The sequence below is a fragment of the Pseudonaja textilis genome, chromosome 2 (genome assembly GCF_049901715.1).
Source record: "Pseudonaja textilis isolate UNSWEBS1 chromosome 2, rPseTex1.2, whole genome shotgun sequence".
Classification (NCBI taxonomy): domain Eukaryota; kingdom Metazoa; phylum Chordata; class Lepidosauria; order Squamata; family Elapidae; genus Pseudonaja; species Pseudonaja textilis.
Window position 1 is genome coordinate 66,787,071 of NC_141991.1, and position 26,451 is coordinate 66,813,521.

Genomic DNA, 26,451 nt, shown 5'->3' on the forward strand with positions numbered 1-26,451 from the left:
TATCTTACAACACAAGATTTATTGATAAATAGTACATAGCATTTGTTACCAATGACCTTCGGTATATATGGCTAAGATATATTATCCAGGGTTCCTATATTCTGTGGTAGGATAAATAAAGGAGGGGGAAGGTTAAAACATAAAACTGTGGAAAGGAGCTTAGTCCAAACAAAGATCCTGAGCTGCCAACAGAAGGAACAATGGAGAGTAATAGTATATACATCGTTTTCCTAGTTAAGAAACAGCATCATTCTTACTTGTAACATCATTAGAGCTGTAGGCACAAATTGCCTAAAGATGGGATTGGCTTCTTGCATATGTAGAATTATGCTTTAATACAGAGGTGAGACAATTGGTTGTTCTTTTTCTTCATTAGAAATTTAGGAGAATGATATAGGTAGTCCCTATGATGTGGCCTACCTGTATGCTATAACAGCCATTACTACGGTAGCTCAGAATAGCTGTTGCGTAGATAACATTTTGTTTCTATAATGGAGCAGAAATAAAAACTTTCAAAGAGCCCTTGACAGGTTGTGATCAAATGGAGATATTCAAGTACATGCTGAACAACTTTGCCATATCAGGGACACTTGCATGTGTTGGCCTGCATCTCAAACTTCCCAGCCAACCTGGGAATTGGACACTCAACTAGTTTGGAGGATGTCAGTTTCATGCATCTCTTTGTGGTGTAACCCAGAGTTTCCCATTCTTTTGGCCCATATCAAATATCTAGACCTTGTAGAGGCTACTTCAGAAGAATCAAGTAATAAATAAGAAGATAGCAGTGTCTTAGTGACTGAATTAGCTTTGGCATCAGTTCAAGGCACAGCTGTTCCAACATGCATAGGCAGAAATAAAAGATATTCCATTAAAGAGTCCTCAAACCTAGCTAAGCCATCAGTTTCAGTACATACTGATTTCTGTTAACTGCAATCAGGATGAAGAAGCCCTTTATGGGCCAAGACTAACCCCCCAGCTTTTAAAATAACGAAGTCACAGGCAAACAGAGCCTTTGAAATGACTTCCTTAGCTTCCTTTATATAAAGTCATTGCATTACCTCTTCCTGCTTATTTTTAAGTCGAGTATAGTAGATCCAGTAAAGAAGAATGCAAAGTCCTAGTGCAAACATTGGTATTACAATTCTTTAGGTTTGTGAAAAGAGCAGCAGCTGCTCTCAATAGCTAGTCTCTGAGATTGATTGATGCGCCCCCTCAAGCAATGTACTTTGCCTTTTGTTTTCCTTCCTTATCCAGAACAGTAGGAGTTATTTTCAAGGCTATATTGGCAGGTGGAATTCCTTCTCCAAAAGCATTTGGTGAATGCCAGGTGGACTTTTAAGACTTTCTTGAACATGCTGAAAAAGAGAGGCACAATCACAGGGAGTCCATCTTGCTTGAATGGGCAAGGATTTTGACCAGCAGGTGCTTCAAGTGAAGAACACTGTTTGCTGTGGCCAGACCAGCAAAAGTTGCACTTGTGGGCAAGAGAAAGAATTTTCTTTGTCTATCCAGGTTGTGCAAGGCCAACTCCTCTTGCAATTCTGCAACACTCAGGGCATCATTCTTGTCCTAGAATAGATGTACAAACGATCATTTTAAAAACCTTAGGCCTTTCCTGTAAGAGCTATGCCACAATTTTGTATTTTTCTTCATTTGGGTGAGAATTAAGCTTATACTAGTGCTCCTTTTTTCACTTGAAATTATTAAGAAATTGTTATTGGTGATCTGCTGTTACATTTTGGTTGTATTCTTGCAAACCTTAAGAGATTTTTGAAGTACAGAAAATAGTCTAGGAAAGCTCATTGTGTCAGTCAAAGAAATCTTAAGAGTCACATGCAGTTCTATAATTGTAAGTTGTTCTTCCATCTATATCTGGGGTGTCAAACTGGCGGCCTGCGGGCTGGATGCGTCACGCACAGGCCATGCCCACACCAGCTCTGCGAAGGGGAAAAAAATCTCAAAATGTCATGTGACATTAACATGATGCAGTGAATTTGACACCCATGATCTATATCAAACTGCAGTTTTAGAATGCCACGTGAAAGATAGCAAGGGACTCACCTGTTTGTTAGCTAAGATTATCAAAGGCAACTGAGGATCCTCAGCTAACAGGTAGTGGAGCTGCTGCCGAGCAATATGAAGGCGTGGGCCATCGGCAGAGTCTACAACAAACACCAAAATGTGGGCTTTGCTCAGATATTGGTTCCAATAGAAGCGTAGATTCTGGCTCCCACCAACTAGTATAACAAAGAGAAAAAATACAAGTTGACTGGATAGCATTTTTTCTCATTCTGATGTCCTCCAGTGCTTAATTGTAGTGCCCACTTCTAAGGAACAAATCCTTAGAAAATATTTCTTTACAGCACATCACAAGCATCTTTCACATGCCTGAAATGCAGATGTAGATTTTAATAAAAGAGAATTTTCTCTTATTATGTATAAATACCTATTATAGTCTCCCATGCATTGTTCAGGCTGAAAATACAAAAATTGACAAGTCATAGATTCCCAGCACTGAAGAAATTAATTCAGGAGAAGGGTTTCAAGAGTTTTCCCTTCAATATGATACTAGATTTTTAAAAACTATGTTAAACATAAGTCAGTTTTTTTAAAAAGTTTGTTATTTGGATATCAGGTTTTTTGAGACTTAGTTTATGGTGTAAACAAACTGACTTACATAGATAAAAGTTAAGTCTGGTTTCTGTGAACAAAGCCAGTGACTGCTATCATAAAGGGAAAGAACTTCCGGACTCATCTTTCCTGCACTAGTGTCAGATTAATATTCTTTATCTTACCACACATGCAGTATGTTGCTGATTATGCCCTATTTCCAAGCAGGGCTTACCTTCTAGAAGGTTCACCTGGAGCCCACTGGCCTGCAGCTGCACCGAGTTGAAGCCTTGAGTAGGTGCTATATGCTTTTTGGCTTCTGGACTACATACATAGTGAAGAATAGTGCTTTTTCCAGCCCCGTCCAAACCGAGAACCAAAACTTGGTATTCGCAGCAATGTGGCTGCTAGGAGAAAAAGAGTTCAGGTTAGTTCAGGAAGTCATTGGTTAAAGTAATGAAAACCCTTGTAACCCTGGCTTATCCCTGAAAAGATGGCTGTTCTAAAATAGTCAAATGAGTCAATAAGCAAGCAGGAACAAATAAATTAAGTTGTGGGTAGTATTTAGGATAGTCCTGCTTTTCAAGAGCATAGCTGATCTATAAATTTAGCAAATAGGTCACTCATTCTTGACAGCTTTAGGGTAAAATAATGACAGCCTAGTAGAATTTGGAGGCTGATGGTAGATTAATTTAGGACACCAATCCTGAAAGAAAGGATCATAAAACACATGAGTAAGGCGTAAAAGTAATTACTCCAAACCTCTAATACTAGATGATTGGTTTTGTACCTCTACATGTGATTATGAAAGATTTGGAGATGGGAGTTTTTTTAAAAAACTGATGCCAATAAAGAATCAGTCACTATGTGGAAAAGGGGAGAAAAGTCTTCAAAAATCATGCATAAGTGGATTAAAATTAGATAACCTTAGACTTATGAGACATTTGAGCCCAACATTTCTGTTGCTAAGCAAGACAGTTAAATAAGTTTTGTCCCATTTTACTGTCTTTCTTGCCACAGGTGTTAAGTGAATCACTGCAGTTGTTAAGTTAGTAATATTGCTGTTAAATGAATTTGATTTCCCCATTGACTTTGCTTGTTAGGTCTCAAAAGGCGATCACATGACACCAAAACACTGCAACCATCATAAATACATGCCAGTTGCCAAGGAGCTGAATTTTGATCATGTGACCATGCTGCAATGGTCCTAAGTGTGAAAAACACTCACTTTTTTCAGTGCTGTTGTAACTGAATAGTCACTAAACAAATGGTTTTAAATTGAAGACGACCTGAATTACCTTTGTCTCCTCTATTAAATGCTGCCATTTTGTAGAACCGAGAAGTGTATCTGCCTTGTTGCTGCTTTGCTTTCTAGAGCAGCATACTCTCATCCCATAAAGACATGAATGGTTTTTCTGGGCTTTTGGAAATCCCTTAAAAACTGATTCTGTTCCCAATTCTCGGGGTTAATATGCTTACAATGTATTGGGGGGGGGGGGTTGTACAGGTTATCATTCTGTTTTTTTTTTATCTAGGTTGCATGGGTATGTATATTTAATTGGTTTTATTATTTTCTGGATTTTGTAAGCTGCCTAGAATCTGAGTGGGTTGTTATATATAAAAAAGAATTAAACCACTGATACGGGAGATGTGTGGGCTATTGGTTTCTCCCCAAGTGCAGTTCAAGGAATGGTCATCAACCATAAAGTCCTAAAGGTCTCAGACCTAGTAACTGAGACTGCATCTCTCCATTCATTCTGCTTGCCTAATCCAAAGGTCCCCTTCCATCAAAAAATAGGATAGCAGCAAACATACAGAGGCATTCTCAGATATGTCTACCCTTCTCTGGAATATAACTCCCTCTTCACTAGAAGTGTAGGAAGTTGTCTTCTGTCTCACAGAATCCAGAGATTGGAGGCCTTTGGTGACTTAATAGTCAAGTGGAGATAGCATAAAAGATTAAGATGGAAATGTGAAGATGAAATGGAGATGAAAGAGTGTTTTATTAACTGTATTTTCTGTATTCTAAAACTCAATGGAGTAAAGCAGTTTATAAATCTTACAGATAATAAATGGATAACTGTTGTCAAACAAAACAAGGAAAGAGCCAACACAACCTTCCTACGTAGAAATTCCATCCAGTATTTCTTTTCTTGGTGGAAGAATTCATTACAATTTTCCTAAAATTATTACAAACTTATGCGTAAACTCATATGTGGAGGTAGCAGTCCTCTACAGGAAGTCAAGACTGGAGTATGAGAAAAATAAAACTCAAATAAAAAATGAGTAAAATAAAAATCCACAAGCAACTTACTGTCCAGGGTTTTTATAAGTGAAATGTATTTCAAGAGCAGTTCTATGTATACCAAACTAGAAATGAATGAGACATGGATTACTGCAGTCAGCTCTAGTCATTAGAATGAACTGGACATTTATTCAGCAAATAAGTTTGTATCAACATATGCCACCTGGATAAAAGCTCAGGAGCTTTAGTCAGGGAAGAGGCATAGCTCTCACTAGCACTGCTTCCTAAGGAGTCTTTTATGACAATTAGAGAAACAGTGACCTTGTGAGGACTTTAATTATCTACACATAAACAGAAGTCAACTAAGGAAGTCTGCCTCTTTTCATCTTTAGCCAAGGCCCTTGTTTTCTGCTCTCTAAATCTGCTCACTTTGCAAAATCTTTGTTACAAAAAGTTCTTTTCCTTCTTGCATTACTTTCATAAGCTGCCACCACCAAAATAGTTTGAGGTGGATGGCTATACAAATTGAATAAATAAAAATGTAAGCAGAGCCCCAATGGAACAGATCAAAAGCTTGTTTTTTCCAGGAGTTGGATCCCATAAGAGGCCCAGCATGTGTCTATAAGAAACCCACAAAAGAGGACAATGTGGAGTAGTGCCACCCTCGTGTTCCTCTTCACCAGGAAACAATATTGAGAGTGGTTATAGGAGGCAATTGACTTTTAGCCTTCATTTATTTGAATCTAATCCTCTTTTTAAATCCCTCCAACCAAGTGGCAATTCTTACATTTTTCTGGTAGCATAGTCTAGAACCCACATAATGAATTGTGTGTATGGCTTCTTTTGTCTAACTTTCTCAACACTCAACATTTAAGGGTGATCCTGGAATGAAGCATTAGAAGTGCAAAATTAGCAGCTGCCCAAAAGGGAGGTTAGTTCGCAAGCGCTTAACATCTAAGCAATTAATCACAATTCTTTTGCATTTCCTTCCGTATACAGTATATCACAGAAGTGAGTGAGTACACCTCACATTTTGTAAATATTTAAGTATATCTTTTCATATGACAACACTGAAGAAATGACATTTGCCTACAATGTAAAGTAGTGAGTATACAGCTTGTATAATGATAAATATGCTGTCCCAATATAACTCAACACACAGCCATTAATGTCTAAACTGCTGGCAACAAAAGTGAGTACACCCTTAAGTGATAATGTCCAAATTGGGCCCAAAGTGTCAAAATTTTGTATGGCCACCATTATTTTCCAACACTGCCTTAATCCTCTTGGGCACAGAGTTCACCAGAGCTTCACCAGTTGCCACTGGAGTCCTCTTCCACTCTTCCATGACAATGTCAAGGAGCTGGTGGATGTTAGAGACCTTGAGCATCTCCACCTTCCGTTTCAGGATGCCCCACGGATGCTCAATAGGGTTTAGGTCTGGAGATATGCTTGGCCAGTCCATCACCTTTACCCTCAGCTTCTTTGGCAAGGCAGTGGTGGTTTTGGAGGTGTGTTTGGGTCGTTATGTTGGAATACTACCCTGTGGCCCAGTCTCTGAAGGGAAGGGATCATGCTCTGCTTCAGTATGACACAGTACCTGTTGGCATTCATGGTTCCCTCAATGAACTGTAGCTCCCCAGTGCTGGCAGCACTCATGGAGCCCTAGACCATGACGTTCCTACTACCATGCTTGTCTACAGTCAAGCACTTGTCTTTGTGCTGCTCACCTGGTTGCCGCCACACACGCTTGACACCATCTGAACAAAACAAGTTTATCTTGGTCTCAGAGGACCACAGGACACGATTCCAGAAATTCATGTCCTTAGTCTGCTTGTCTGCAGCAAAACATTTGCGGGCTTTCTTGTGCATCATCTTTAGAAGAGGCTTCCTTCTGGGACGACAGCCCTGCAGACCAATTTGATACAGTGTGTGTGGCATATGGTCTGAGCACTGACAGGCTGACACCCCCCACCACTTCAACTTCTGCAGCAGCGCTGGCAGCACTCATACATCTATTTCCTAAAGCCAACTTCTGGATATGACACTGAGCACAGGCACTCAACTTCTTTGATCAACCATGACAAGGCCTGTTCTGAGTGGAAACTGTCCTGTTAAACTGCTGTATGGTCTCTTGGCAATCTTCTTACAGTCTAGGCCATCTTCATGTAGAGCAACAATTCATTTTTTTCAGATCCTCAGAGTTCATTGCCATGAGGTGCCTTGGCCAACTTCCAGTGACCAGTATGAGAGAGTGAGAGAGATAACACCAAATTTAATACAACTGCTCCCCCTTCACACCTGAGTCCTTGTAACACTAATGAATCACATGCACCAGGGAGGGAAAACGGCTACTTGGGCCCAATTATCACTTAGGGGTATATACACTTTTGTTGCCAGGGGTTTAGGCATTAATGGCTGTGTGTTGCGTTATTTTGAGAGGACAGCACATTTACACTGTTATACAAGCTGTATATTCACTACTTTACATTGTAGCCAAGTGTCATTTCTTCAGTGTTGTCACATGAAAAGATATACTTAAATATTTACAAAATATGAGGGGGTGAACTCCTGTGATATACTGCATTTCTATGGTGCCACATGGAATTTAAGACTGAAGGTTGCCATCCTATATGCAATTATTGGGCTCAAAGTCACTTCTTCGAAGTTTTGTTTCTCTTATATGCATGCCCCTGTAGTTCTACCATAAGTCTTCTCAGAAACTTAGCGAAAAAGGTTTTCTAAAAGAGGTACTGTAGATAAAGAATAATTTTGGATCCAACCTTTCCTACTTCTTTGTAATTTTACAAGATTCCCCCCAAAATGATGCAGGACTTTCTTTTCTAGAAGTCACTTTAATTCCTCTCAGCATGTATATTTATGATGTTTATAATTCTACTACCTTTTATGATGCTTTGCACTTCTTCAATTGGGACAACTTGTTTGCTATTTCCTGATCCTTGTTATTGGCCTCCTTTCAATAAATACTGTACTGGCAACTTTCTTAAAAACAAATTATGCAACTTGATCAGATTAGCAGTTGAATTTCTAGGTCATCATTAGTGAATGTTTAATTTGTCCACTACCTCTAGAAGTTGATCCCTATAGGGCTGGGGTATCTTCCACCCCAGTCCACTCCCTCACTCTGTTTGGGGGCGTTTATTCAAAAATAACTGGAGAAGTCCCTGCAGTTTTCTCAGAAACATTTCACTGACTTCTTCCTGCCTCTGAGAGGGAGTGTAAGAAACTCAAGACAGCCACTGATCTTGTGTGTAAAGCAGGAGCAGAACAAATGGTTTCCAATTTCTAGCCCGATGTCTTTAACCACTAGAGCACGCTGACTCTCAAGGTCTTCCTTTGGCCCCCATAAAAAGGTATTGAAGTGTATGCCCAACCCAGCAAATTCTAAGCTCGTCACGGGTGAACATGACAGCAACAACCTTGTTTCCTGAGAACCGGCTAAGCGCTTTCTTAAATTCGCAGCCTTCTCTACTATCCCCATCTTTAAGACGGAGCCGAATGCGGCTACCAGTTCTCTCCGAAAAAGTAACATTTGCTCTGGGCTGCGGAAGAACCGGCCTCGCGGGAGAGAGGCTTCCCTTACCTCCGCTTCCTTTTGCGCGTTGCAAGCTCTTAGCTCCGCTTCCAGCTGCCGCTCCCAGCGACTTCTCCAGCCGACGCAGCTGTCATCAGCGTCTCGGAAGTAGACTTTCCATGCAATGAAAAGGAGCGAACCGAGAGCTGCTACCGCGGCGCCCAGCACCAGGCTCAGGTGTCGGAAAGCGGCAACAGCAGCAGCCATGGGCGGGTCAGGCAACCGGCCTCCAGCGACCTCCGCTCGGCCAGAAGCTCCTCCGCCTTACTGCCCGGTTTCGCCGGTCCTGGCCTTTATTCGGCCACGCGTCCACCTCCGGCGCAACCGAGCTTAGCGGCTCGCCTTCGAGGAAGTCTCCGGCAGGAGATCCAGGTGACCGGCCGCTCCCGTTCAGTCTAAGGCAGCAGCGGGAGAATATCCCGGCCGGTGGCAACGGCAATAGCAACAGCAGCAAGCTATGGGCCGAGTGTCGTGACGTCACTCACCAGTTAAAGGGGGTGGACCTTCCACCAAGAGTTCCATGGTTAGGAGTTGGCTTCAAGCTGATATGCTTCACCTGTTGCGTGCTAACTTCGAAGCAAGGTGTTCCGTGCTGATTTGAATGACAGGAACAAACTGTCCTGCCTATACCTATTTTGGTTACAATTAGGAGCTATGTTTTCCCCATTGCCAGCATATGTACACTTTCCTGCTTATATCCCTAGCTTTATCAGTAGTTAAATACTGAACCATTTTGTTCTGTGGCTGGGATTCCAAAAGGGAGGAATGTTTCTCCATTCTGCTAAGAAATGTCACTGATGAGGGTGGGGGGGTCATTTGCATGTAAAAGAATGCACCCCACCTTGATCTAACATCTTATCTACTTGATTCAATCTCAGCCTCAGCCTTGATAGCAAACTTTATTGCTTCCCCTTTCTCCCAATTCTACATGTCGGGTATAAAGCCTATCAAATATTTGGATTCAGGATTGCAGTCCTGAACACACTCATTTGTAGCTTCAATTTATTTCCAAGTAAATACTGTATGAAGTAGGTAGGAATTTGGCTACTGCAATATTAGGAACGCTGGCTTAGCAATGTGGTTAGTTCAATGGGTGTAACATGAGATGTTTAACTTTGAAATGACAAGATGCAAAGGAGGTGTAAGGTATTTTTATTACACACAAGTAACCTGAATATCCCGAACAATAAAAGAAACAGATCTATTTGAACCAGCATTCAGTGTTAACTTTCACCAATTGCATTTAAGCATGATAAAAAGCACCTTAGATAATATTATTCTGCAGAGTTCCCTTGATGTTGCTACAGACACAATACAAAGGCTAAGCAGAAGCACATATATGGATATGCAGATTTAACAAATTACTTCACAAGAGAATAGATTCTTCTTATATCCATGATGGGTAAAAAAAATATTTGGAAAGAATTCCAGAAACCATGCTCCATATTATTTCTACCTTGATTCATATGCTTTAGATATATCTAGATTTTTTTTTTCCAAAAGGGAAGTGCTTTGAGTTGAGAGAATAATAGACTCAGGAAATGCTGAAATGTTAAAAATAGTTGTCTTCATTTACTGAGCTGTAGCAAAATCAGTGTGCTCTAATATGTCCCTGGAAATCTGGGTGGCAGATGCTCTGTTCTGGAGCATCTTAGAAGGGCTTAGAAGGTAACTGCTGCCTACCTGCCTTTTCCACATATGTACTGGGGGGATTTTGTCATATTTTTTTCCTTCTGTGACCCCCTCAGCCAAAAGCAGCCCATTTTTAAACTTCAGCCTTTTCTTTTGCCACTCTCTTCCTGCCACAACGAATTTAGTCTTATTGGAGAGTTCTCCTGCTGACAGTCAACATATTCTTCCAATCTGCTGAATTGGAAGGAATTAAAAGGGTTGCAGTTAAAATGGCCACATTAAAATTCTTCATGACTTGCAAATGTGCCATCACTTCTAATCAGCTTTCTAGTTTCAAACTTTAATGATACTTACTCTGCACTTTTGTTATCTCGGCTGAGTAACTACATGCACCAAGTATGCTGTATAAAGGTATAAAATTGACTGCAATTACACAAAACCAAGAACAAAGGAGTATTACATGGGGGTTAGGCTTGAGCTCCTGAAAGAAAGGCAGTAAAGAGAACCATAAACGTTACACTACCCACTATTTCATAGGAAACAAGTTTTACTATTAGTCCCCTCCCCCCACTTTTAATTCCTTGACTCCTGGCGACTCAGTCCCTGCATTTTTCTTGGCAAGATTTTCCAACATGATTTGTCACCATATCCTTCCTAAGGCTGAGAAAGAATGAATGACCCAAGAAAACCCCGTTGCTTTGTGCCTCAGGCAGGACTTGGCACTCACAATTTCCCGCGTTTTGGCTTGAATACCTTAATCCCGATCCCAGCGGCTCGATTTCCCGCTAGCCCCATTCAACTCGAGGAAGCTTCATCTCCACCCCCAAATACACACACCTCGGCCACGCCGCAAACATCCCTCCCCGCCCCCCACGAAACGCGACCAACAGAGTTCTCGCAAGACTCTCGGCTTAGGCGCTACGGCGCCCCCTACTGGCGAGTCTAAGCCATAGAAATGCCTTGGTGGGCGGGCTGGATCTGTCAGCTCATTTCTTCCCAGCTTCATTTGCGTCATGGCGGCTCGGGGCCTCGGCGGCTCAGGCCTGCTTGAGCGGAACCTATCGTGCCTTCTTCTTCTTCTTCTGACCGACCTGCGGGCCCGGCAGACCTGTTAGTACCGGGTGGGGGAAACCAGCGCGGGGCTGCAGGCAGCCCAAGGCAGGTACGTCCTCGAAAGGCGGAGGCGAACGAGGGGACGGGGGGGGGGGCTGAGCCTGGCGGCCAGCGAAGGGCGAGCTTTGCCGGGGGGGAGGTGGCCCGCGGCAAAGGGGGGGCTAAGCCGTGGAAAAGCGGGTTGGGGTAGAGCCGTGACCCCCGAAAGCTCCCTGCCGGGAAGCGAAACGTGGAGGAGAGGCCGAAGATACCGGGATGAAACCGGAATCAGCCGGCTCCTCCTTCGAGGCGCAGTGGCTGCTGGGCAAACTCGCCTCTGCCGTGGCGCCCTTCGGCTCAGGGCTTGTTTTCTCGCTGCCGAAGATTTTAAAGGGCGGGAGCCTCGCGGCTCCTCTCTCGGCACGCTTAGCGTTGGGTGTTTTCGTGTTTTCCTTCCGCTCCTCTGCTCGCCCCGGAAAATACGTTATCCCCCTTTTCTAGCAGCTACTAAGTCATGTCGCAAGGGTGCTTTGTTTTCAAGAGGCAACTGGAGTTTCTTGCTTTTGTTTGAAGACATTTCGCTTCTCATCCCAGAAGCTTCTTCAGCTCTGACTTGGATAGCGGGGAATTGGAAGTATTTATATACTCCTTGCAGCTAGCCATTTATATGCGCAAGGAATAGAAATCCTTCCATTCCCTACCATCTCTACTCAACGCTGAAGAAACTTCTGGCATGAGAAGCGCAAATGCCTTCAAAGAAAAACTAGGAAGTCCAAATTGCCTCCTGAAAAAAGCATCTTTGGGACAAAGGGTGACTGAGAACCTCCACATAGATTTTCTGCTAGGTAATGGTTAATAACCTAAACAAAGCTGATCTTTAAAAAAAAACACAAATCAATAAATTGCACAATAATATGAAACGCCACATTTTCTTCCCTGTTTCCAAATTCATCAAGAAGCTGCTGAGCAGAAAGGATCAAAAGGCAGATTAGGCAATAGTACTGTAGTTGGTGGAGTGCAGCCCGGGAGTCAAGGGGATGATGGCCTTCGGAAGCTCACAACCCTGGATGGCGATGGCTCCTTTCCAGTGCTGCTTTCCAGGAGCCAGCGTTTAGGACATGCTTCTTTGGTTGAAGGGATAATAAACAGCCACTGATTGTAGCAGATTTTATACCAGTTTATATATTTTCAGATTACATACATAAGAGGTTAGTCAACAGCATATTGTCTGGATCATTTTATTTATATATAGTTGATTGTAGCAGCTTTGATACTTAGGTCCCCTGTGAACATGTTGAGCTAGTCCCCTCTTAAAACTGTCTAATTTGGCTTTTATAATAACAGAGGTGAATTCTTCAGTTTAATAATGCAGCATGTTATGTATGGATAGTGGTGATTCATTGATTGCTTCTGTGCCGTCAGGTGGTTTTCGATTCCTAGTGACTACCTCAATATACTTTTCACCTTCATTTACTTTCTATGAAAAACAGATTGCAATTGTAAAGCTTTCCAGTGACTGCAGTATTTAAAGTTGTTTTGCATTATTAGATGAAGGGTTGCATTAGAATATATATGCGCTTTATGCTCTGAGGCTCACATGTTGCTGCCCTGTTCTTTAAAGAAGCTTTGCCAAAACTTCTGATGGTTATTTTGTTTATATTCCTCTTATTTGCATTTGTCAATTCATAAAGGGCTTGGTTATGCAGTTTTTTTAAACTGCATGTAAGACAGACAAATTGTTATGAGATCATAAATGACTACTGTAAGGTTTGGATATGTTTTGTACATAATGCAGAAACTTGGTGATGGGTGACTTTATAATCAAATTAAATTCCTTTGCACACCAGAAAGTAAAATCTATAACTTTGATCAATAATGATAATGGTAGAATAATAGATGACGGACTGTAGTTATTATTACATATCCAGATATTGCTACTATTACTTTATTAAGTATACCCATATCATTCTTAGAACAGTGCTGTGGGGGAATATGTCTTGGGTTTCCCTCTTAGTAAATCTCTCTTAAAATAGCAATCTATGTATTGAATTATGTGCTTATATTGGTTTGTGAGGTAAATATTGTGTTGGGTTTTAATTATGTGATAATTCAATAAGATTTCTAGTTTAATACCCTTACTTTAAAGATCTTTTACTTTAAAATAAGCGTAAATGCTGCTTCATGTATTTGATCATCCTTATTTTTATGATTGATCAACATCGTTTACATTCAGTATTAAAACCATCCTATTGTGCTAAGCTTACTATGTTAACTAAAATTGAAGATGCTGGGATAAATATAAAAACAATGCATCATCATGATGATTGCACATAGAAATAGGATTATGAAATCAACTATGATTAAAGTTATATAAATAGCAATAGCACTTAGACTTACATACCACTTCACAGTGCTTTACAGCCCTCTCTAAGTGGTTTACATAGTCAGCATATTGCCCCCAACAATCTGGGTCCTCATTTTACCGACCTTGGAAAGATGGAAGGCTGAGTCATCCTTATGCCTGGGGTGGTTTGAATTGCCTAATTGTAGGCAACCGGCAGTCAGCAGAAGTAGCCTGCAGTTCTGCAGTTTAACCACTGTGCCGCTATTATACCAAAATAACTAACACAAATAATACAAAAATCTTACATGTATTTCAAATCTGAATATTAATAGTATGGCTAAAAACTATAATGCAAAAATGTAGGTAGAACCTGGAAAGGGATATATGTAGTATGCTAGATTCTGATTATGCTGTAATTAATATGCTGAGTGCTATAATGCTATGCCATTTTTCCTGCACTAATATACTTTAATCATATGGGTTTGCGTTTTTTCCAACTGTCCTTTTCTCCCCTCCCCAACCAAATTGAGGTTTCTTTGATATTACTACTAGTAGCTAGATATTTTAGTTGTATTATCATATAAGAAGTTGCAGGATCTCCAGATGAAAGCCATTTCATGATTGGAGAATTTCACAGATGTCTTTAAAGTAGTTAAAGCAATTTTAAGGATACCTAATAATACCTAGGAAACATAAAACATCTGCTGCAATGTTTCTACTGCTTTAATTTTTTAAAAAAATTGCTTCTTGATTTTTGTTAGTCTTTCTGCATGGAAGCTCCTGGGGATGATTTGATAGTTTCAGCTTCAGCAAGAGAATGCCCTATTTTGACATCTTTCTGTCTTCATAACTTGTGGTAAGATATTTTGGCCTTTATTTTTTTATCATAATCAACTTCATTAGGATAATACCTGGATAAATTAATTTGTTGTTTCATATTGCTGCCTTCAAATTAAATATTAGGCAGCATGCATTCTTAAAAAAAAATTAGAACTTTATTGTGATATTCTTGGCTTTATCATAAGCCAAGATATTTTATTCTAGTCTAATTATTACAGACCAAAATATCTTATATTTTTATTAGGTAACAGCAGTCCTGTCCTGGATTTCTAAATAGTGAAGCATCTGGAATTACAATCATGACTTCAAGACGAACAGATGTTCCTGGTAAAACTAATTGATACAAAATTCATGTATATTGAAATACGGTGCAGCAGTGATTGTAAAAATACTTAGTTTCCAATTAAAAGTTTTAGAAGGGTTTTATAGTACTGCTTTAAGGAGGGCTTACTTACATCTAGGAGACTGTATAACAAAACCAAAGGCTAGTGAAATGGATGGCTAGACCCTTGTCCTGAATTTATTCAAGGATAATTGAATACATTGTGAACTGCATATAATAAAGGGTTTCAGAGAACTATTAGATTAGGCAAGAGCAGTATTACAATGGCATGTTTAAAGTAACTGAAGACGGAAAAACAAAGTCTTCCATAAGATTTCTGAATTCAGAAAAAGAGTCCAACCTCAAATTGGTATGCTAATGGACACTAATGGATAGATAGTAATTGATTCAAAGATCAATCAAGGATAAAAGGTATATACTAAAGTACAGTACAAATGTACAGCGATGTCAACATCCAATATAACTTTAGAACTATTACCTGCTTAAAGGAACATCAAATACTAGAAATATGTCAACGCATAGAAGAAGATTTAAATATCCAGCAAATCTGGAGAATGACACTGTTTTTGTCTGGGGACTAAAGATCAGTATCGGGTTCCTAAGCTCTTCAGCTCATTAATCCCTTCATGAAGTTTCAGATTGTTCATTGATCCCCAAACATTTATTTTATGAAAATGATTTAATAAATATTACTTTAATGCTATTAGGCACAGTAATCATCACAACAATAATCATCAAGCCTTGTGGGTTGATATTGGCCATTTTGTGGAACCCTGATCTATATTCTAATACCAGAAAAATGAGACATAAATGAGTATGCAAACTATTGTATCCATATAATATCCATAATTTAACATCCTAAAAATGATACTTAGAATCATCCAATGCCAATGAAAAGGTAAAACAGTAAAAGTTCAAATTATTATGTGAAATCTCAATCTCTGTCCTTAGCTATAGAACATGGCTCTGAAAGCCTTCTAGGGAAGATATCCCATCCAATTGGAATGAATCGTCGGGCATTCAATTACGATGATGCCTTGGAGGATACAGCACCAATGACTCCTCCTCCTTCAAACATGACCACCAATATCTTATGGAAAGAACCAGTCATTCCAGATCACAAATATGAAAAGATTTCCCAGGTATGCAGTTTGTTGAGCTAATAAAGAGATAGCATGAGATTTCTAATGACACTGTCCTGTTGGAGGGAATGGTGGTTTGTCTCCCAATGAACCATTAAAATTAAACATACTGAAGCATTTGATTGGAAGAGCGGATAGATTTTTTGAAAGCCATACATCGATAGAGGTAAATTTTTAAAAATGACAAGAGTTCTGCACTGATCAGACTTGCTAAAATGTTTCTTATGAAATGAGTGATAGACAACAATGGAGAGCAAGTATAGAGTACTTTAGAGTGCTTTGAACAAAGGCATGTATTTGAATTGAAACCTTTTATATGAAAAAGAATGCACGTAGTCCCTTGACTTCCAGCCACAATTGGGATGGGAACATCTGCCACTAAGCAATGCAGTCATAAAGTGAGTCATCAAGTGACTAATTGTATGACCTTTTTTTTGCTTAAGGTGGTTAAGCAGATTTGATTTCCCCCCTTGACTTCGCTTGTCAGAAGTCAGTTGGGAAGGTCAGACATAGTAATCACATAACCTCAGGATGCTGCAACCATCATAAATACTTGCTGGTTGCCAAGGGTCTGAGTCACGGTTCTTGGCTGTGGGGCACTGTAATTCAGGTAGTCCTTGACTTACAGCCGTTCACTTACTGACCATTCAAAGTTACAACGGCACTGAAAAAAGTGACTTATGATCATTTTTCAGACTTACGACCAATGCAGCTTCTTCATAGTCACGTAATTTGCATTTGGATGCTTGACAACGGATTCCCATTTATGATGGATGCATATGGGTCCCTGGGTCATACGATCCCCTTTTGCAACCTTCTGACAAGCAGTCAATGGGGTAGCCAGATTCACTTAACGACCGGGTTACTAATTGAACAGCTGCAGTGATTCATTTAACAAATGTGGCAAGAAAAGTCATAAAATGGGACAAAACTCACTTAACAAATTTCTTAACTTAGCAACATAAATTTGGGGCTCAATTGTGGTCGTAAGTTGAGGACTACCTATTGTAAATGCGAGGACTGGTTGTAAGTGATTTTTTTTCAGTACTGTTGTAACTTCAGAAGGTCACTAGACAAATAGATGAAAGTTGAGGATTATATGTCTTCTACAATGAGTATAAATAAACTGTTCTGAAACTTTATTTTGCAAACTTCAGATTAAATTAAAGGAAATTAGATTAAAATTTGCAAGCCCAGTTTACTCATTCTGTAAAGTCTTTATTACTGTTTTAATATAGAAGGAATTGATACTTATAATACATATATGAGCTATATGAAGATATGAAATTTATAAATGAGCTATACTAGGCTTAAATAACTAAGATAACTATGTTACTCAATTTTAACTTTGTATCTTTTATACAACTAAGAGCTTTTCTTAATAAGGGAAGGAAGCAGTTGTGATTGTCATTCTGATATATGGTCTACTTTTTAATAAATAGTGAGTAGTCTGAAAATTGTGCTTGTTTCTTTAAGCAGGAAAACTAATGAGAAAGAGAATTGCAGAAAAAGCCTTTTTAGTTATTTCTGTAGCTAGACATTTTCTAGTGGAAATAAAAGAAGCTTCTTTCTTGTTATCGGATGGCTACAAGAATGGTGGTTTCAAAATGTTGTATAGTGTTTCACATTGTAGGCAAGAGAGTGGAAATATGCCAGCTCAAGATTTTTGTGTTCAATGCAAATTCCAAAACTTTCGCCCATGAGATCAGGAGCTGAAATTTTAGCTGAAATTCTCCTAATTTTGTCTCTTTTTCCAAAATTGCATCTGACTTCCTCTGTATAGGTTGGGGAAGGGGAGACTAGCATGCATGCCTCTGCCAAAATCCCCCCATCTTCATCTGAGGGGAACAAGACACCAGTAGTGAAGGCCAAAGCCACCCACATCATCATGAATTCTCTTATTGCAAGTAAGAGCTCTTGCATTTCTTTGGTAGGCAAATTAATTTCTGCAGAGAATTTTGCAATAACTTGTATCCCATTTATTTATGAATTATTTCTGACCTTCTTCTGAATTCTTTATTTATTAAATATATAGACACCTATCTCATCCCAAAAGTGACTATGGGCAGTGTATAACAAAACTAAAACAGCGAATAAATACACAAAGCCACTTATTAATTAATACACATTAATAAAAACGATAACAAACAGAACAAGACAAGGAAATGGCAGCTGAAGGGACGGAGCTATCTTACAGTGCCCTGGGATCCTCAGGCTTGCTGGCCTAACCAAGTCTTAAGGGACCTTTGAAAACTCAGAAGTGGTGAAAGCAGCCTTCTCTCAGTGTAGAGAAGATTCCACAGTGCGGGCACCCACCCTCTAGGGCCTGCCAAACATAGTTTCATAGCAGATGGGTGTTGTAAGATGCCTTCTCTGTTGGATCTTCCATATGTCCCTGCAAAGGGTTCCACAGGTCCCCTTTACCTAAGGGGGCTTGTGTCACTCAAAACAGGACTGTGGGCGGGGAGGAGTTGACAGACTGAGAAGTTCTGCTGCTTCACCACTCTTACTGCCACAAAGTAGGCCTTAATAAATGCTCTAACCTTTGTTCTGTTCAGTTCCTCTCCATTTGAGGGTCTCTAGACGCCTCTTCTCTCATTTCATCCCTCTCAGCTCCTTTGTAAACCATGGGTTCTGTGAGAGGGGAGAGGTTGCATACTCAGGATCTAATCCAAAACCTCAGTTGCCCCTTTATTCCTAGTGGTAAACAAGGTTGGAAGGACTGTGCAGGAGACTAATAGGAACAATCCTCAGCTCCCGCTGAAATCCCACTGGGTCCATCAGTCACCGGGGTGGATCCGTGTAATAGATCCAGCCTCCTTGCAGTGCATATTGGTGCCAAAGAATCCCATGGGAATCAAGGCATGATCTGACTTTGACAAAGGGGACACCAAAAGCTCTCTCAGCTGAGGATCACATAGCCATTGCTCTAACAGGAATTCCAGATCTGGTGTATCACCAATGTCTGGTGCTAGGCTCTTGATGACCTGGGATAAACCCATGGTGGTCTTGGAACAATGAACTCCTGAGCCGCCTTAGACCTTGTTTTTGTGGAAGGCAGATGGAAAGTCCCCTCCAAGAACTTAATAAGTCTGGGGAAATCCTCTGCTGACGAGGAATGAAGTCAGGAGCTCAGCAGGGAGGTTGCCATGCAGCAGGGAAGCTGGTAGAATAGCAATACTCCCAACTGATATAAATAAAATGTCATAATAACCCTTTGATTCTGGTAGTTGAATACCTCGCTGAAAAACTAAAAACATGTTTCCCAGGGCCTATAGTACCATATTTTGCACTTTTTGTGACAGTATTGATCCTCTGCTGCCATCTACCATTCATTAGTTTCCGACTAACATATTTCATCTGCCCAACAAATGTTGTCTTCATACAAATGGCAGTGAGAGACAACTTCTTGACACGTATATACTAGTAGCTGCTACATCTTTGTGAGAAATAACATGCCAACAAATAGAGAATTAGGTTGAAAAATCAAAAGTTGGCGAAAATATACATTCTGTTAATGGGCAGATAATTAGAAAATAGGCCATGTAACTTCATAATGAGTGCTTGAATTAAGACTATAATACAATGCAATTTAAAGCTTTCGACCCCTTTCTGTGTTTGGTCTGCCTTAGCTTTAGAAACATTTGTTCTTGAATTTTATTTATTTCATAGATTGAGTGATATGCTGCCTTTATTTTTGTGGAACTCCAGGCAGTGCATATAACTGGCTTTTTCCTGCCTAAGGCAGGACTAGAATTCTTATTTATCTGGTAAGCACAATAGTGTGAAAAGTGAATTCTACAAACCTCTATCATCTAAGAGTTATTTTTCTTTCCCATTGAATTAAAATTGTCTAACTTTAATTGCCTTAACATACACAATGTTTTATTTAAGAAAAATTAAAATGGATTATAATACTTTAAACTCTATATCTTAGTGGTAAAATACCTTGCTTGACTATCTAAGGATCAAGGTTTACAGCTGTTGTTTCATGTTAAAGACTAAAATCTGCTTCCTCTTTAACCAAAAACAGCAACAAGGAACGGGAATGATTTTGACAAATTGAAAAAAAAAGTGAAGGGGATAGTAGAACTTAATACTGCTCTTGTGCTTGGTTTCCTCTTTAGTGAGTTTTTATTTGTACGGATAAGACATATGTAATAAATTATTGCAACATATTAGAAAGACCTATGGTAAAGCTTAAACAATCTGTTTATAGAACTAATTGGAGAGGGAAAGTGTGTGTTTTCATGTATATGACAGAATCCTGACAGTTTTCTACATTATCTTGCTGTTACAAATCTGCAATACATCCTCTTTCCATTTTCTAAAGTTTCCAAGTTTAGAATGTTTTAGAACCCTTGTTGTACATGATTTAAAGTATTTCCACACTCTGCTTTACTAGTTAATGATTGTGGGTGCTTATGACATCACTCTTAGAAAACTGTTGTAGGCAGCAGAGTTTTGAGAAATGTGTGAATGTGTATTGTTGTCCATTCTAGAACAAACCCAGGAGAGCATTCAGCGATTTGAACAGCAGGCAGGGCTAAGAGATGTCGGCTACACTCCACACAAAGGCCTCACTGCAGAAGAAACAAAATACCATCGTGTGGCTGAGTCATTTCATGTAAGGTGTTTGGGCCCTGTTGTGCTTTAGCCAGTTTATAACTCTAGTTGGTAGAGATGGTTAGTTATTTCTTTACAAAAGCATGTATGGAGGGAGAGGCATCTATTGCTGTGCGTCTTTGATACATTGTGATTCATTATTTTTGTGTTTTTGTACTTTCTCGGATGTGTGTTTGAAGTGTGCGTAAATGGGGAATGTGCCAAGTTTGTTAATCCAGAACTGGCAAACCCTACAACATTCCATTTTTTTCTTGGACTATGCCATTGCCATATGGGTGTGGTTTGGCATTACCCAGAAGTGAATCTTCTCCAACCAGAAGTGGCTAATGTAGGATGATGGAGCATCTCAAGACATTTCTGGCCTAGATCATTTACTTCTAGAAACCACTTCTCCAGAACTGCATGATCTGTTGGGAAATGGAGTGTTCTGAGTGGGAACACAATGGTCTCTTCTTGATGAAATAGTACATCGTCAATGTAAAAATAGCATTGTGAATTTCTGATTCAGTATCAATGCATTGGCAGTAAAAGTAACACTATAAACCTGTTTCCATGGCATCACAATCTAGCCTATCAGAGGAAGGGCATTTCAACTTTCTATTACAGGTAGTCCTTGACTTATGATTACAATTGAGTCCAAATTTATGTTTGCTAAGTGAAACATTTGTTAAGTGAATTTGCCCCATTTTACAACTTTTCCTGCCACAGTTGTTAGTGAATCGTTGCATTTGTGAAATTAGTAACATGGTTGTTAAGTAACTCTGGGATTCCCCGTTGACTTTGCTTGTCAGAGAGTCACAAAAGGTGACCACATGATTCCAGGACACTGCAACCATCATAAATATGAACCACTTGCCAAGCATCCAAATTCTAATCACGTGACCATTGGGATGCTGCAATAGTCGTAAGTGTGGAAAACAGTCATAAGTTAATTTTTTCAATGCCGTTGTAACTTTGAACGGTCATTAAATGAACTGTTGTAAGCCAAGGACTACCCATATTGGTCTTTTTTCTTCGCTGCCCATTGTAGTTGGGCAACATAGCTAAATAGCAATAGGGAAATGTGGCTTCAAAATGGTATGCTCTGAAATATGTCTACTCATTTACATAAGAACCTACAATCTTGAATGAAGCTTTTTGAAACATACCAACAAACGCTTTCATAAAGTTATAGTGACCAAAAATGTGGAATCATTTTTTATTATTGCTAGGGCCTAGGTAAAATTTAGATAGTTTCCAGATGTTTGTCTGTTGCTTTTCTAACAGAATTTGAAAATGCAAAGTGGAGAGATGGTGAAAGAAGATAAACAGGCCTCTTCTGCCCAGTCCACACCAAGCAGCACTCCTCATTCTTCTCCCAAGCGCTCATACAGGTACATTTCATAAAAGGAAAGTAAAAGAACAAATTATCTGAATGTCTTGATTACCCAGATTCCTTTGCATATTTTAAATATTCATATTAGAAATCTGTTTGATTGTCCTGAGGTGTTCTTACAGCTGAGTATTTTATCAAACACTTCATGTAAAGTTCCTCCAGATTGATGTTCTGTTTTAAATTTACTTGGAGTGAGAGTATCTGTTGAGAAGAGGTGCTAGTGGAAATTAAGTAATCAAGTAAATGCACAAAATCTGTTCCCCCTGTTTTGACTCCTGCTTTTTCATTGAAGAAGCTGGTTTAGTCATGGAGCTTATACTTCAGTTGCTGGTCCTGATCGTGGCCCCGTGGATTCCAACAGTGGTGATAGTGATAAAGTACCATCTGAAAAATGGAGCATTTTTGGACCTAGAGCTCTTCAGAGATCTACTACTGAGTCAGGTACAGTATTATTTTGAGAAAACATGATTTTTATATAAATTAAATAAACTTTACAAAGCTTCAGCATTTAAAAAGTGGCTCTGTAAGGGAGATGGATAGTTTCTAAATGAGATAGATAAATAAAGTATAAATTAAGATCAAAAATCCAATTTGAGATTAGAAAATTAAGGCTAGAAAGAAGAAAGTATACCAAAGGCCTTAAAAATAAAATACAATTTTAAGTAGTTTTGTATTGGAATTGCAGAACTTCTGCCATGTTACAAGGATACAACTTTTTGCAAGACGGTAGCACAGGTCTTAGTGCATTCATGAAACTTACAATGAAGAGCGTTAACTCTGTCTTGAATGTTGAATACTATTTCCCTACTTTCTAGGATTATTATTTCTATTTCCCTACTTTTTAGGATCTAGCTCATGGGTGTCAAACTTGCTGCATCACGTTGTTGTCACGTGATGAATTGCAACATTTTTCCTCTTCGCGGAGCTGGGGTGGGCTGTCCTGATGCATCCAGCCCTTGGGCCGCCAGTTTGACACCCCTGACCTAGCTGATGGTGATGTTTTCTGTATTACAATTTGATAAACTTTTGTAAATGGATTAGAATAGATCTGGAATCCTCAATTATTGAAAAGAAGTGTGTAAATCCCAGGAGAGTATTACTGAGATACAATTATGGGAGAGCAGCAATGTTTCTATTCCCCAAATTTCCTGATCCCAAGGGGAGGTAGGGTAGCGCTGCTTGATAGAATACCTGGTCCTGTTGGAGCTGATTATCTGCAGATGCTGAATTCCTGTGTTGGATTATAGGAACAAGGTATCTTGCTTATATACTGCTCACCTTGCTGGGCAGCAAGATCCTTTCTAGGGCTCATCATAGCTCTGGAGTGTCCTTGACTGCTAGTGCTATGGATATTTATGCTCTTGAGAGGGTTGTGGATTTCGTGGTCACAGTGCAATCTTGTGTTTGTTCCAACTAATCTCAGGTTTGAGACACATTGGCAGCCATATGTGAGAGCTTGTTTTTTCTGCATGGACATCTCATATCAAATTGGAGAATATGAGAGCTAGTCTTTGCCTGGCCAGGTCAGACTCTGGTGATTACAACACTCATTTTTCTAAAAACTTCCAGAAAGGGTGCTCTTAAAATGACCTGCCCCAGATGTCTGATAGACCTGGAGGCACTCCAGAATGTTCTCATCAATCTCATACTCAATTGTTTTCAATGTCTGGTTGATCTCTGGAATATGGAAGTGAATATGGAGGGCATTCAATGCAGTGACCATTCATTGAATAGACAAGAGTTTATGCATGGTAATAAAGATGATGATATGATAAAGCCATTCACTTTTTACTTCTCTACTCTGATTGTGTTCTTTCAGTTCTATTTAAGGTGCCCTGTGCCTGTTTGGGATGCAGGAAGATTTTTCTGAGCATCACTTCAAAATTTTGAGGAAACATGTTAATAAAATCATTACACATCATTCCCTCTGGCTTGGACTGTGGTTAAATCAGAGGGGGTGATTGGACTCTGAATGATAGGATTATCTCAGGATGAACTTTGCCATGTGTGCTAGATCTATGTCCTTCTTGGTTCTTTTGGAGAACATTGTGGGGAAGTAAAAGTATAGATATGGAAGATAGTTAATGTCTCCTAGAGGTAGCAGGTAGTCTTCCATCTTGAGGAGGCGGATGCTTTCTTCTGAAGCCTTTTCTGGATCTTGATAGATTGACAACTATTGAGATGTGGGGGCACAATGGTTAGAATGCAGTAGCGCAGGGCTAACTCATTGCTCACTTCAGGAGTTTGAGTGGCTCAAAGTTGACTCAACCTTCCATCCTTCCAAGGTCGGTAAAATAAGGACCCAGATTGTTGGGGGCAATATTCTGACTCTTTAAACCACTTAGAGAGGGCTGTAAGGTCCCCCCCAATAGCACTGTGAAGTGCTATTGCTATTTCTACTTCTTGGTCTCCAACTTTCCCTTTTTGAGGATGGTTGCAGAAAGTCGTGGGGCTCCAAATGCAGGTTGGTTGGCCTGGTGGATGCTGAGATGCTGTATGAGATCAAGGTGAGAAGGATGGAGTCTGTTTGGAAATATCATGGCAAGTTATCTTCAAAGAGTTGGAAAATTCCTGGTAACTTTGGAACAGCTGTTATCAGACATTGTTAGCAATATTTTCCTCTCCAAATTGATCTTTGCTGAAATTCTAGTAGTAGCAATGGTATATATTGAAGCATTTATTGTAATCTGTTTCATATTACTGTACATTGTTTTAGGAGGCTTTGCCATTCAGACATATAAGGGTGCTCAGAAGCCATCTCCAATGGAACTGATGCGTATACAGGCCACTAGGATGTCAGAGGACTCTGCAAATTTTAAGCCTCCCAAGATGGATATTCCACCTATCGAAGAGAAGAGGCGGTCTTCACATTCTCACAATCTTAAACCCCGGGACTTGAATGTGCTTGCTCCCTCTGGCTTTTAGGAGTATTTCTACTTAAGTGGTGCAAGTATGTTCTTGTATGTTCTCTGATCTCATCTTTAAGTAGATTCCATTCCACTCACGAATCCCTGATTTAAAAAGGTGACTCTATGCCTTCTAGCCCAGAATTATAAATGGGGGTGAAATGAGATCTGGAAAACTTTCTTAATTTATTGCCTTTTCCCTCTCAAATGGCTCTCTGGGTACACTATAAAGCAAAGTGATCTACCACTGAAATTTGGACCACAAGTTGTGTGCTGCTTTACATAGGTAAACTTTAAAAAATATAGCTATAAAATAGTTGAAACTGTTTTGAATATATGTGCTCCCATTACTAAATTGTAGCCATGGTTCTGTGAAAAGACTGAAATAGAATATCACTGAAACCAGACATTCCCATACTTCCTTGGGAGGCAAAGGATTCCAAAATAAAATTACTTAATAGAACATGAGAATATTTTTAATTCAGCTGTTCAGTTTGTGAATGTTACAATTAATGATTGATTAAATGTTTATTTTTACAGATTTATATTTTAGAATCATTCACTGAAAGATAAAAATATGTAATATATGCTTTAAGGCAAATGAGCATATATATTATTTCTGTTTCTTTAGTCTAATGTTAAATGTCAAGTGAATGGTATTTTACAGCAGTGGGATGAAAACTTATAAAGCATTCCTCTACAATAAAACCTTTTTTCTTGAATAGCAAATTTTCACGAACCCTTTTTATGTCCTAAATTGGTCCTATACCTTATTCAATCCAAATTCCTATAAATTGTGGGTGCTTCTATATCTAAGTGACGTAACACTCCATTTTTCTTCACAACAGCTGCATCTTGGACCTGTATTGCTTTGATAGTGCTGTGTCAGCTCATCACTGCTTGTACCCAGGAGACAGTGATCTTGCTTCTTGGTTAATGTTTAATTTATTTGGTAGTGTTTTACGCTCATGTCTCTATGCCTAATACTTTTGCAGAATAAACAAACATGAATTAACCTGGTGATTAGTATGGCTATTATTGCACAGTGTACAAGTACTACTTGTTTAATTACTTCTTCAGTGATCGTTCAAAGTTATGACTGCATTGAATGAGTATGACTGGTCCTCAAGGTCCTGGCCATCCTAGCACCCACACAGTGTTGTGATTTGGGACTTGGCAGCTGATTGACATGACAGTTGCAGTGTTCTGTGGTCTTACAATTACCATTTGTGATATTCTCTGCCAGCTTCCCATGAGAAAAGTCAATGGGGAAGCCAGTAGGGAAGGCCACAACTGGTTCCAGTAAGTCACTCCCATCCTCCCCCACCCAGAGCAGCCATCCGCAGCCCTGCCACATTCACAGGCCACCTGCACGCCCTCCCTTGCATGGCAACAGCCTCTTTATCTGCCTACTGGCTGCTTACAACGGCCTGGAACCTGTTTAATGACCTGTGATCCTCACTTAATGATGGCACGGGGAGTTCTGGGATTGCTGTCACTAAGCAATGTGACCACATTGCTTAGCAACAAAAATTCTGGTCTCAAGTACTAAAATAAACTGAGAATTAACTGTAATAGTAAGCTCTCCGCCCTGCATGTAAGATTTATTTCAGAGCATGACCTATTATTGGTGGATCTTACATATAAATATAGTCTTACATATCTATCTAATCTCCTATAACCTGTAATCTTTTTTTTTAA

At 39.6% G+C, this 26,451-nt stretch overlaps 2 protein-coding genes across 6 annotated transcripts; one reads left to right on the top strand and one right to left on the bottom strand.

Annotated features, from left to right (window-relative positions):
* ARL10 (ARF like GTPase 10) lies at positions 1–9,006 on the bottom strand. Of its 3 annotated transcripts, none has more exons than XM_026696703.2 (4): positions 8,460–9,006; positions 2,846–3,014; positions 2,062–2,237; positions 1–1,569 (listed from the first exon to the last, which is right to left on the bottom strand). In XM_026696703.2, the coding sequence occupies exons 1-4, from the start codon at positions 8,655–8,657 to the stop codon at positions 1,375–1,377; spliced, it is 738 nt and encodes a 245-aa protein (XP_026552488.1). In that variant the 5' UTR covers positions 8,658–9,006; the 3' UTR covers positions 1–1,374. The 3 variants fall into 3 exon arrangements, with proteins under 3 accessions (XP_026552488.1, XP_026552487.1, XP_087780326.1); XM_026696702.2 differs by having other exon boundaries at positions 2,846–3,017; positions 8,460–8,933; XM_087924200.1 differs by lacking the exon at positions 1–1,569 and adding an exon at positions 1,636–1,937 and having other exon boundaries at positions 2,846–3,017; positions 8,460–8,881.
* A 1,866-nt stretch (positions 9,007–10,872) lies between these two features.
* KIAA1191 (KIAA1191 ortholog) lies at positions 10,873–25,765 on the top strand. 3 transcript variants are annotated; one of them, XM_026696699.2, is made up of 9 exons: positions 10,873–11,244; positions 14,280–14,374; positions 14,603–14,685; positions 15,653–15,843; positions 17,627–17,750; positions 20,346–20,470; positions 21,736–21,842; positions 22,137–22,285; positions 24,561–25,765. In XM_026696699.2, exons 3-9 carry the CDS (start codon positions 14,658–14,660, stop codon positions 24,767–24,769), a joined length of 933 nt encoding a protein of 310 aa, XP_026552484.1. In that variant the 5' UTR covers positions 10,873–11,244; positions 14,280–14,374; positions 14,603–14,657; the 3' UTR covers positions 24,770–25,765. The 3 variants fall into 3 exon arrangements, with proteins under 3 accessions (XP_026552484.1, XP_026552486.1, XP_087780328.1); XM_026696701.2 differs by having other exon boundaries at positions 11,065–11,244; positions 22,140–22,285; XM_087924202.1 differs by lacking the exon at positions 15,653–15,843 and having other exon boundaries at positions 11,066–11,244.
* The last annotated feature ends 686 nt before the right edge of the window (positions 25,766–26,451 follow it).

Bases quoted from the DNA above. Each gene is read 5' to 3' on its own strand.
- ARL10 (XM_026696702.2), bottom strand. From the start codon at position 8,657: ATGGCTGCTGCTGTTGCCGCTTTCCGACACCTGAGCCTGGTGCTGGGC. The intron at 3,018-8,459 runs GTAAGGGAAGCC...TTTTTCTCCTAG, and splicing joins ACGCGCAAAAGGAAGCGGAG to CAGCCACATTGCTGCGAATA. The intron at 1,570-2,061 runs GTGAGTCCCTTG...CATCTATTCTAG, and splicing joins TAATCTTAGCTAACAAACAG to GACAAGAATGATGCCCTGAG.
- KIAA1191 (XM_026696699.2), top strand. From the start codon at position 14,658: ATGACTTCAAGACGAACAGATGTTCCTG. The intron at 20,471-21,735 runs GTAAGGTGTTTG...CTTTTCTAACAG, and splicing joins GTGTGGCTGAGTCATTTCAT to AATTTGAAAATGCAAAGTGG. The intron at 22,286-24,560 runs GTACAGTATTAT...ACATTGTTTTAG, and splicing joins GAGATCTACTACTGAGTCAG to GAGGCTTTGCCATTCAGACA.